The following is a 12,758-nucleotide window of genomic DNA, read 5'->3' on the forward strand; positions in this document are numbered from 1 at the left end:
AAAAAAAAAAAAAAAAAAAAAAAAGAATTAGAAACAAATTTTAAACCAAAGAGCCTATTAGAATTTAGGGACGATGCCCCAGATCACCCTAATGTGAGGGGTGTGGCTCTCTTCCCATACCATGCCCGCTTGTCCACCCCCAACACCACCCTCAGCTCACCTTGGCCCTGCGCAGGTCTTTCTCGCCCCCAACCTGGGCCTCAATCAGATGGTCACAGTGGATGGTGGACGGCACAGCCACTCTGGGGAGCCCACTGCTGATGAACTGAAGCATGGCCATCTGGGCCGTGGCATCCTGCATGGCCACACGGTCCGGCCGCAGGCGCAGGTATGTCTTGCCCCGCTCAATTTCCTGGTTGGCTGGATCATCTAGGTGTCCATACACAATCTTCTCCGAAAGAGTCAGAGGTCGATTCAATCTGGGGGGAGAAGAGGGCCATGGCCTAGTACCAGCGGTACTATCTCCTACCTGCCCAGCCTATCCCTCTCAGTGCATGTAGCAACTTTGACAGTGAGGGAAACAGGGAGTCTGTTGTGCTCAGGATCTCAAGTTCTTCTTGGGTGGGAACAGCTCAGTCCTGTTCACTGTGGCACCTCTTGCACATGGTGCAGTGCCAGGCATTTGTTAGGTGTTCCAAAATTACTTGATGAGTAAATGAATGACATCACAAGAGGTGATAGGGCTGTTTTTTCCAAAGGATATTGGCTTCCCCAGCATATTTATTGCTATTATCTAATAAGTACCTATAACATGTATATCTTATTTATTCTTTATTGTACTCTTGCCATTTAATAAAACAACCAAGAAGAAACACTTAGCAGAGTGATGTTAATAGTTCAAGTTCAGGGTCTCACCTTGGAGTCTCTATTTGTCTTTGCCCCCAGCCCCACAGGGTATCAGTACCAGCATCCCCTTCACCCAATCTGTTCCATATGCCATCCACTACCCTCCACTTCAGATGTTGGATGCCTGGCTACCCAATTACTACACATAAACCCCACTCACTCTCATCCCATTGAGACATGCATGGCTGTCAGCTCTTAAGAACAGAAACCTAATCATTACCACCAGACTCTCACTGGTCCTCGTCTTCCTAGACCCCATTTCTTTGGAAATCCCATCCCTTCTTTCCCCATCAGGACCAAAATGGCAGCCCAAGCCTGGACCTTGGTGGGGTGGTTCAGCCCCTGCCAGGACTCAACTGCCTCTTCCTCATCAGTCTCCCACCTGTTTAGACTCAGCTCTGGTCCACAATCCCCACTCAGTTTAAAGCTCTCCCCTGCTGACTCCCTGCTGCTGCCCTGTTGACCTGGCCACCCACCAATAGAGCACTCGCCCCATGCCTGCCACAGCAGCCCCTGCCAGGCTCATGCGGTGCCTCCTACCGTTCTCAAAGCACAGGCCAGACTTGAGACCTTCTAGGGAAAAGCAGAGTTCTGTCTACACCTAGCAGGCTCTGCCCTACCGTTTGAAGCCAAGGGAAAAAAGCATCGGACTGAGAGTCGAAAGCTCTGGGTTTAAACCTGACCATATTACTAAATCTGCTGTGTGACCAGATAAGCAGCTGCTCTCCTCGGAAAGCTCTGCCAGTTCAACTCTACACAGTCCAGGACTTGTGCTGGGATAAGATAACAGCTTGCACTTTGTTTTGAAACAACTTTATTGAGGTATAATTGGCATACAATAAACCATACATATTTAAAGTACAAAATTAAGCCGGGCTCAGTGGTTCAGCCTATAATCCCACAGTTTTGGGAGGCTGAGGTGAGTGGATTGCCTGAGCCTTCGGGTTTAAGACGCGCCTGGGTAACTTGGCGAGACCTCATCTCTACAATAAATCAAAAAATCAGCTGGGCGTGGTAGCGCATGCCTGTAATTCCGGTTACTCGGAAGGCTGAGGCGGAAGGATCGCCGGAGCCCAGCAGGTCGAGGCTGCGGTGGCCGGGAGCGGCCACTGCACTCCAGTCTGGGTGACAGAGTGAGACTCCAACTCAAAAAAAATAAATAAAATAAATAATAATAATAATAATAAAATAAAAAATATAAAATAAAAATCAAGTACAAAATTAGGTAAGTTTTGACACAGTCTACACCTGTGAAACTAGCACCACAATCAAGATGCTGAACATCTCCATCTCTCCTCAGAGATCTCCCCCTGCCCCTTGGTTAACTCCCTCCTCTCACACCACCCCCTGGCCACCACTAATCTGCCTTCTGTCACTACAGATTAGTATTATCACAGCATTTACTTGTGGCTCAGCATTGTCCTGAGTACTTCCATGTATATTACTCATTTTATCCTCACAACACAGATGAAGAAACTGGCACAGAGAGATGCAGCAGCTTGCTCACAATGCTGCGGAGTGGCAATGCTGGAACACAAGGAGCCAGCAGTGTGGCTCTGCTGGCTGTGCTCTTCATGTTAATCTGCACTGCCTCTCAATACCTGGAAGCCTAGAATGGGGTCAACACATAGTGAGTGTTCAATTATCAATACTGTTATTACCAAAGACTGCTGAGAAAGCATAGAAACTTCCTCTGCCAGCTGGGTTCCAGTCCCTCAGCCCCAAGTTTACTTAACCCCTTCAAAAAAGTGAGAGTTCCCTAAGGTACTGGTGATTCTGAGATCTCTGCATTACTGCCCTGGTGAGAACCCTAATAAATATAGCGCTGGTCTGAGGTACAGCCTGTTTGCAGCAGCATCTCTAACATTGGTGTATAGGCAATGACTCACCACAGGGAGCACAGCCCCACTGTCTGGGCCCCATGGGAGGCAAAAAATAGCACATGGGCTTAAAAATCGAAGACCTTGAAAGAAAATGCCTGAGTTGTATTAAAAAAGCTCAACAATGCCAAAGTCTAAGGACAAGTTCATCAGTCCATTTCCTTGAGGATTAACTAAGGATGGCAAAATGGGTCTTTTATGTCCATCTGTGCCTCTGTTGCTTTGAATTACAGAGACCCAATTCCCAATACACTCAGACTCCTTCTGTCAGATATACAAGGTGAAGGAAGAGTCCTCCAGCAGGTCCCATAGCCTTCTAAAAATCTCACTCTGTCACCCAGGCTGGAGTGCAGTGGTATGCTCATGGCCATTGCAGACTCGACCTTTCTGGGCTCACTTCCACCTTGTCCTTCCAAGTAGCTGGAACTACAGGTGCATGCCACCACACCTGGCTAATTTTTTAATTTACTGTAGAGACGAGGTTGGTCAACCTTTGGGCTCAGTCAGTCCTCTGACCTCTGCTTCCCAAAGTGCTGGGATTACAGGTGTGAGCCACTATACCTGACCTAAAAAAAATTCTTTTTTTTTTTTGAGTTGGCATCTCACTCTGTCACCCAGGCTGCAATGCAGTGGCACGCTCATGGCCACTACAGCCTCGACCTGGCAGGCTCAGGTGATCCTTTCACTTCAGTCTTCCAAGTAGCTGGAATTACAGGCACAAGCCACCATGTCCAGCTAATTTTTTAATTTATTGTAAAGATGAGGTCTCACCAAGTTGCCCTGGCTGGTCTCAAACCCCTGGGCTCAGGCAGTTCTCTCACCTCGGCCTCCCAAAGTGCTGGGATTATAGACGTGAGCCTCTGTGCCCAGTCTAAAAAATTCTTCAGAATAGAATTCATTTTAGAGTAGCCTCATCTTTACTTTCTTTCTCTATGTCAAGGTTTCTCAGTCATGACACTATTGACAGTTTGGACCAGATGATTTTTTTGTTGCAGGGTGTCCTATGCATTGTAGGATATTTACTATTCTTGGTCTCTACCCACTAGGTAACGGTAAACTCCAACCTCACCCAAGTTATGGCAACCAAAATTGTCTCTAGACATTGCCAAATGTACTCCAGAGGACAAAATCAACAACCCCCATCTTTTTGCTCTATGGCAACATAAAAACAGAACAACCCTTGTCTGTACTAATCCAGAAGTAGCTGAAAGTTACTGGACTTTTCTGATTAATGCAAGGTTGGAAAAAAAATTAGCAAAAGGAAAAAATTTTGTTAATTTTACTGATAAAATTAAGGTCTAAAAAACTTCCCATGTCTTTAAGGGCATTTTTTCGTTGATAACTGTTTAAAGCAAATACTAAATGGTGAATAATACTCTTTTGTCAAGTTATCTCAAAGCAAACCTCCACGTTAGCTCTCTTTCCATGCCTGATGAAGAGCAAGGTAGAGGTGTTTTGCAGACTAAAAGGAAATCCATTACTTTCCACTGAGCTGTGGTCTGAGAGCTCCAAGAATAAACAAAAGCTTGTTTCCTGGGGATAAAGTATTTGTCCAAGGTCCTATAATTACAGGGACAGTGGTTAGCCCTGACTGTAATTTAGAATCAGCTGGGAACCTGGCCATTGCCTCTCACATTTTTAGGTGCCCAAGAGTCCCCTGGGGATCCTGTTAAGTGACAGGTTCTGACTCAATGGACCCGAGATGCTGCAATTGTAACAAGCTCCCAGGCAATGCCAATGCTGCTGGCCCATTGACCACCTGAGTCAGAATCACTGGGAGTGGGGCCTAGGTGTTGGGTTTTTTTAAAAACACTTCTCAAGTGATTCTAATGTGCAGCCTAGATGAAACCCTTGAGAATGCTAGAACAAACACTGTGAGGCACTGGAGTAAGAGAGACCTGGGCTAGAGTTTAGAGTCAACTACTCAATATAAGTATGACCTTAGACAGGGTATTTTCCCGATGTGACACTCAATTTCATTATCTGTAAAATGGGGTGGGGTGGGGTAGGGGTTGGGGGTAGGGATGGGGTGTAACAATAACCTACAGGAGTTGTTGAGGGGAACAGAAATAATGTATGTGATGTGCCTAGGCCAAACTGGACAATTTGATAGTTACTAATATTATGGTATCTTGACAAACAAGATTGACCCTTACTCTATTTTTATTTAATTTTTTTTCTTTTTATTTAGTACCAACCAAAAAACACTGAAGGTCCTTATTCCAATTAGATGATTCTGTGCTGGAGGCTATTGGAGATAAAGATTAAAATAGTTCCTAACTGCCAGGCATAGTGGCTTATGCCTGTAATCCCAGCACTCTGGGAGGCAGAGGCGACCCCTGAGTCAAGGGGTTTGAGTCCAGTCTGGGCAATTTGGTGAGACCTTATCTCTACAGTAAATCAAAAAAATTAGCCAGGTGTTGTGGCATGCACCTGTGGTTCCAGTTACTTGAAAAGCTGAGGCAGAAGGATCACCTGACCTCAGCAGGTCGAGATTGCGGTGGCCGTGAGCGTGCCACTGCTATCCAGCCTGGGTGACATAGTGAGACTCGTACTCAAAAAAAAAAAAAAAAAAAAAAGTCCCTAACCTTAAAACTGCAGTGAGGACACCAGTAAACAAGAAGCAAAGTGGCCTGAAAAAGTGAGTGGAATGGTGGTTAGAGCACTGGATGAGGGCACAAAGCTGAGGTTCCACCGCTCACATACTGCGAGGCCTTGGGCAGGGACTCGGCTATACACTGGGTAGACTCAGTTCTGTTCTCTCCCAGGGTCACCGCTGTCAGGATCAAAGAAGCTATCAAGTAGGCAAGAGCACAGTTCTGTCTGCAGTTGTTCAAGTTCCAAGGGCAGTGCTGGCTGGTACATACTGCCAGCCCCACTCCTCATCCTCTTGCGGCACCTTATTCATCCTTCTGGTAGCAGCATCAAGCCCAGAAACTGGTACATAGGACAGCCAGACAAAACTGAATGCCATCTTGCCAAATGAGGAAAATGAGGCCCAGAAGAAAAGACTTGCTCAAGATTCCACCTTCGTTTTTCTTCTGGGTCTCAGACCTGAGCTCTCCTCCGTGCCTGTGTAGTGAAGAGGAAATACAGGTGATTCTCTAGTCACTGGGCCTGGTGGCTCCCAGAGGCTGGTCCAGGGTTAGCAGCCTGCCCTGAAAAGGTTGGGACGTTCAGGTCATAACCCCAAAGCACATCTGGAACTCTGGCTATAGCTCCTATCTAGAGGTTTCTTGATAACACAGATTCTTCCTTGGCAAAGAAGGCAGTAGTTTCACCACTGATCTGGAATGTCTTTCCTCAGAGGGGGACTTTTGTTCCCTGAATACTCTTGACTCTGCCACCATAACCAACAATCCTTCACCAAGCACCTCCTATATTGCCTGAAAAGGGCAGGCAGCAGAAGCAGCACCCTTTAGCAGTCAACACAAGTTCCCACCTGCAGCCTTACCGTTTGCGAACAATGTTAATGTTCTTCTCCAGCAAGTCATAGTGGATGTACTCACTGGGCTCAAAGTGGCTCATGGCCACCTTGGCCCGTTGGCACAGGACTGAGGCCACATGGTACTGCCGCACACCTAGGGCTTTCTGCAAGAAAGAAAGAAAGATAATTGCAACTGTCAATGGGATACTTAGGAGAGTTCATCCCAGAGGGCAGCTCACTATGATGAAAAAAATTCAGGAATCACAGAATCAAGAGTTTTTCAGTGACCGCAGTTGTTCAGTGTTCTGTTTCCTCATCTGAAGCACAGGGATGACACAGCAGCCACAAGGAACATGGCCTGGGGTAGGAGAAAAAGTGCAAGGGATTTATAGGGAAATTCTGGAATCAAAGTCAACTTCTATCCTGTAATATCAAAATAGGAAAATCTCCCAGCTGGGTCTGGTGGCTCAGCCTGTAATCCCAGCACTTTGGGAGGCCGAGGCAGGTGGATTGCCTGAGCCTGCGGGTTCGAGACCAGCCTGGGCAACTTGGTAAGACCTTGTCTCTACAATAAATCAAATATTAGCTGGGCATGGTAGAGTGCGCCTATAGTTCCAGCTGCTTGGAAGGCTGAGATGGAAGGATCGCCAGAGCTCAGCAGGTCAACGCTAGAGTGGCTGTGAGCATGCCACTGTACTCTAGGCTCGGCGACGGAGTGAGACTCTAATTCAAAAAAAAAAGAAAAAGAAAATCTCCCCCCAATGCCTGAGTCCCAGAGGATAGGAAATAGGGATATAACTAGCTGTAATGATCATACAGGGGTACTAGGAAGGTTAGATAAGACATATGTGAAAATTCTCACTAAGTTTTAAAGCACTACCCAAACCATAGCTATTAGTCTATCTGTGCTATAAGTTTCTTGAGGGTTGAGATCAATTTGACTACCTGGCACATATCAAAGATTCAATAAGTATTTGTTGAATAGACAGAAGAATCAATGAGAAAAACCCTGTGCATGAGCTTTGAATGTTTCCTCATCCCTTCAACAGGTGGTACCCTAATTCCCATTACCTTAAATGTGTGGTGGGCTTACTTCTATCTAATAAACAGAATGTGACAAGTGACTCAACACTATGTGACTCAGTACTAGGTTATCAAAAGAACAGCTTCTGCTTGGTTTTCTCTGTCTCTCAGATTGCTCTCTCTCGGACAGTCACCAGGTTGTTAAATCACTGTGTAGCTAAGTAGTCCTGGGAGAGGGAAGAGGCCCACCTAGAGAGGAATAGAGGCCTCTTGCCAGTAATTAGCATTAACTTGTCAGATGTGAGTGAGCCACCTTGCCAACGAGTGCCACAGCCTCAATTCAAGTATTCAGATAACTACAGGCCCTGATGACACCCTGATTGCAATTTCTGGAGAGACCCCAAGCCAGAACCACCCAGCCAAACCATTCTCAAATTCCTGGCCCAAAGAAACTATGAGAGATAAATGTTTATTGTTGTTTTAAACCTCTAAGTTTGGGAGCAATTTGTTATGCAGCGATATATAAATGATTGTTATGATGGGCTCTGTATTAGCTAATTGTAAGCTATGGATGGCAACCTTCACAAGGTACATTGTGACCAGGGAAGGACAAGTGACAGCAGGAAAGAAGACCTGCTTCCCTTCTAGATGGTTAGTGTTCCCTGCCTAGAAAAAGGAAAAGGCAAAGCCGAAGTTACTGCCCCAGACTGTTCTTTATGTCACCTGGATATTTAAATCCAAACCCTGCCAACCTCAGGATCTGAACTCAGAACATGTCCAGAGTAGCCATTCCCTATGTAGGTCACCCAGTAGTGATAACAGGCCACATTCTGAAACAGCACCCTCCACCCCTATCATCCATCCTAACCTATCCATAGGAGGGCAACCTTCCCAATGCAGACTTCATATCCACTTGCTCTAGCTCAAACCCTCCTCACTTTCTGCCTCACTGAGTTGATGTTAAGAACTCACCTGGCCGGGCGCAGTGGCTTACATCTGTAATCCCTGCACTTTGGGAGGCAGAGGTGAGAGGACTGCCTGAGCCCACCAGCCTGTAGTTCCAACTACTTGGAAGGCTGAGGCGGAAGGATCACCTGAGCCCAGCAGGTCCCAGTGGCCGTGAGTGTGCCACTGCACTCCACCCTGGGCTACAGAGTGAGACTCCAACTCAAAAAAAAAAAAACCCACCAATGGCATATCAAAGGACTTTCAACAGGAAGAATGCAGTATAATTTAGTTGCAGCGATAAACACGCCCCCTGAGGCAGGGGAAGGAGCCCAGTGCATAGAGGTGGCATGACAGAGACCCGGATTTAAGGCTGGCTCCTCTACTTACTGTTTGATGGATCTTGGACAATTTAATTTCTCTAAGCATTTATATTCTCATAGAACTACTGTGAAGATCAGGAGAGATTATATAAAGTACTGAGTACAGCTTCTATTATTATCACTTATGTGCATTTATAAGCACACACATAGCCCCTTCTGTGTTCTTCACACAAATAAGAAACCATGCAAGCTGTTCTGCAACTCACTTTTATTTCATTTATTAACAAATCTTAGACATCTTTCCAATGTATATATACCAATCAATTTATGTTTGACAAATTAACTGCCCTAAGCTTCAATTTCTTTAGAAATAAAAACAAGAGGCTGGACATGGTAGCTCAGCCTGCAATCCTAGCACTTTGGGAGGCCGAGGCAAATGGAATGCCTGAGCCCAGGGGTTCGAGACCAGCCCGGGCAACTTGGTGAGACCTATCTCTACAATAAATCAAAAATTAGCCGGGTGTGGTAGCGCCCACCTATAGTTCTGGCTACTTGGAAGGCTGAGGCAGGAATGCTGGAGCCCAGCAAGCTGAACATGTGGTGGCCATGAGCATGCCACTGCACTCCAGCCTGTGCAACAGAGAAAGACTCCAACTCAAAAATAAATAAATAAATAAGAAAAGAAATAAAAACAAGTGTAACGATACCTACTGTAGCTGGGTACAGGGGCTCACACCTGTAATTCCAGCACTTTGGGAGGCCGAGGCAAGAGAATTGCTTGAGCTCACGAGTTGAAGATCAGCCTAGGCAACACAGCAAGCCCTTGACTCTACAAAAATGAGCCAGGCGTGGTGATGTGCACCTGTAGTCCCAGTTACTCTGGAGGCTGAGGTAGGAGAATCACTTGAGCCCAGGAGTTGGAGACTACAGTGAGCCTTGATAGTGCCTCTGCCCTCCAGCCTGTGTAAGAGTAAAACCCTGACTCAAAAAAAAAACCCCCAAAAATTATCGTTTAACCTAGTAGGTAAAACAATACATTGTAATTCCAATTAGAGTACTGGGAAATGGTAAAGTCCCAATTCCCAACAGTAAGGGCTCAGTTAAACACACTACAGATAACATGTTAACACCTAAAAATATGCTTAAGAAATAATGCTGATGGGAAGAAGAGGACAAAATGATATGTTGATACAGAATACAAGTTACGGGTAAAGACAAAATATTTACGAAGCCCCTAATGAGCTAAGCATAGTGTTAGGTACCTCAAATATATCGTATCATCTAATCTCCACAGCTACCCACTGAAGTAGCTCCTATGATTATCCTGTTTCCCCAATGAGGAAACTGAAGGCTTACACGGAGGATGAATACCAAGTCCACACTGGATGTGGGACCCAAATCCAGCTGACTGACCCATAAGCCTGCTGTTGCCCCTGGCAAGTCACTTAATTCCCCAAATCTTCCCCCACAAATGGAAATAAACTTTGCAGTGTTAATAACAAGTGAAATCATCTACATGCTTCATCCTTAACCACGATGCTGCTCTGCTTTCCAACTATCTGACAAAGTGTCTGTTCTTAATACCTAGCACTGTCCAATGTGATAGCATGTGAAATGTAGCCAGTACAATGGAATTTTTAAAGTTACTGACTTTAAATTTAAATCACCACATTGAACAGCTTAAGTTTATACATTAATAAGGATGGAACAGTCATTCTCACTAATCTACTAACCCTCTCCAAAAAGTAAAAGATAGCCTAGCTTTGAGGCTTTGGCAATTCACCTAACTTCTTCAGGCCTCAGTTTTTTGTACCTATACAGGGTGAAACCTCTGCCATGTGCCCTACTTCAGAGCAGTACTTCATAGCATTAATACCTAATGAAGTAATCTACATAAAATACACATGGTCTGTCCAAAGTATAAGTGTTCAATATGTGTTATTATACTGTATTGTTTTCCTTCAGAGAGGAGATGAATGCAAAAGTATAAGTAGTGACATGTTCCTTCTCTAGACACTGCTAGAAGCAGCATGCCTCTTCTTACTTTTCTTACTGCAAGCCAGAAGAGCTTTTTAAAGGTCTTTTGGTTGATTCGCATTTTTCAGAAGCCTTAGCTTATTTGGGCCTTCAGCATTCCTGACCCCCTCCTGATGTATTCCAGCTGCTCTGTAGTGTTCCTCCTTCCAACTTTGGATAAACCATTCCAAAAATCTAAGTTGATTTATTTAGGTGCTCCTCTTTCTTCCCTCCAAACTACTTGCAATTTTTCAGAATTTGCCTTGGAAAGCCTCCCATCCATCTGAAACCCCTTTGGCTTATGGAGCCCTAGAAATGGGATTGCACTATTTGGTCTCTGAATAACTTAGAATCTGCCTTCCTCAAGGGCACTGAACACGATAAACTTCCTTGGACATTACAAAGTCTAAAGGGAGCTGCCACAGGGCCTTTGCACATGCTGTTTTCTCGGTATGGAATGTTCTCTGGTCACTCCCATTCTCAATCTGCCCTTTGTCTAGGGAACGTTCATTGATTCCCTCAAACTCAAAATAAATTTCACTTGCTTAGGGAATCCTTCCTGGAATCTCAATCAGAGCCCCCTATTATATATGCCCCTTTACCTTTTATTGGGGGGGGGGGGTTGGAGTCTCATTCTGTTGCCCAGGCTGGAGTACAGTGGCACACTCCTGGCCACCATAGCCTCAACCGGCTGGTCTCCAGTGATCCTTCCGACTCAGCCTTCCAAGTAGCTGGAACTACAGGTGCACACTACCATGCCCGGCTAATTTTTTTTTTAATTTATTGTAGAGATGAGGTCTGGCGAAGTTGCCCAGGCGGGTCTCGAACCCGCAGGCTCAGGCAATTCAACTCACCTTGGCCTCCCAAAGCATGGGATTACAGGCTGAGCCACCGAGCCCGGCCTACCTCTTCTTGACATTTGTTCATGAGATAATGTCTGTGTCCACTAGGGGAGTGATCCTGTCTATTTGTCATAACTAAATTCCCCATGCCTGGGTGGTACAGTGGCTCACACCTATAATCCCAGCACTTTGGGAGGACGAAGTGAGAGGACTGCCTGAGCCCACAGGTTCGAGACCAGCCTGGGCAACTTGGTGAAACTGCATCTCTACAGTAAATAAAAAAATTAGCCGAGTGTGGTGGCACACGCTTGTAGTTCCAGTTACTTGAAAGACTGAGGGGAAGGATCGCCTGAACCCAGCAGGTTGAAGCTGCGGTGGCCATAAGCATGCCACTGCACTCCAGTCTAGGCGACAGAGTGAGACTCCAACTCAAAAAATAAAAATAGCCAGGTTCGGTGGCTCAGCCTGTAATCCCGCACCTTTGGGAGGCTGAGGTGAGTGATTGCCTGAGCCCACGGGGTCGAGACCCGCCTGGGCAGCGAGACCTCATCTCTACAATAAGTCGAAAAATCAGCCAGGCATGGGAGCGCATGCCTGTAATTCCAGCTACTTGGAAGGCTGAGGCAGAAGGATCGCAGGAGCCCAGCAGGTCAAGGCTGTGGTGGCCGGGAATGGTCACCGCACTCCAGTCTGGGCGACAGAATGAGACTCCAACTCAAAAAATAAAAAAATAAAAAAATTAAAATAGATAAATAAATTCCCCATGCCTGAACACCAAGTCTGATTCACAGGAAGTGCTACATAAATACCGACTGTTACACCAAGGAAAGTTGCTTCTGCTTTACCAGCCAGCTCCTCCTTATTGTGAAGGGTTAAATACAGAACAGGTTCAGCTGACCTTGTGAGGGCAGTCAACAAGACAAATTAATAATTTGCTAGTCCTAGATACTTCAGGTTAGAGCGTAAAGTTCAGCATTTTTAAGAGTCAACTAGATAGCTGGGCTCGGTGGTTCAGCCTGTAATCCCACGCCTTGGGAGGCTGAGGTGAGTGGATTGCCTCAGCCCGCGCGTTCGAGACCCACCTGGGCAACTTGGTGAGACCTCATCTCTATAGTAAGTCAAAAAATTAGCTGGGTGTGGAAGCGTGTGCCTGTAGTTCCAGCTACTTGGAAGGCTGAGGTGGAAGGATCGCTGGAGCCCAACAGGTCGAGGCTGCGGTGGCCGGGAGTGTGCCACTGCACTCCAGTCTGGGTGACAGAGTGAGACTCCAACTCAAAAAAAAAAAAAAACAAAAGAAAGAAAAGAAAAGACAACTAGATAAATGCAAAATGTTTGCACTTTTGACCAGCCTTCCATCTTCTAAAAAGCTATTGCATTAAAATTATCACATAAACGAGCAGAGAAAGACAGGTAAGGACATTCTTTGTAGCACTATTTTTTTTTTTTTTTTTTTTTT

At 45.7% G+C, this 12,758-nt stretch overlaps 1 protein-coding gene across 3 annotated transcripts in view; it reads right to left on the bottom strand.

Moving 5' to 3' along the window:
- ACO2 (aconitase 2) overlaps positions 1-12,758 on the bottom strand; it is a 66,477-nt gene that overhangs the window by 23,447 nt on the left and 30,272 nt on the right. Inside the window, exons 2-4 of one of the 3 annotated variants that reach the window (XM_021707688.1) lie at positions 6,181-6,317; positions 300-419; positions 161-242 (exon numbers count right to left, since the gene is read on the bottom strand). In XM_021707688.1, the coding sequence (XP_021563363.1) occupies positions 161-242; positions 300-419; positions 6,181-6,317 (339 nt within the window). Of the gene's footprint in view, positions 1-160; positions 420-3,412; positions 3,419-6,180; positions 6,318-12,758 lie in introns of all 3 variants that reach the window. The other 2 variants (XM_021707689.1, XM_008048389.1) reach the window with 2 other exon arrangements.

Source organism: Carlito syrichta, unplaced genomic scaffold (genome assembly GCF_000164805.1).
Source record: "Carlito syrichta isolate Samal-C Ts95f unplaced genomic scaffold, Tarsius_syrichta-2.0.1 Scaffold123387, whole genome shotgun sequence".
Lineage (NCBI taxonomy): Eukaryota > Metazoa > Chordata > Mammalia > Primates > Tarsiidae > Carlito > Carlito syrichta.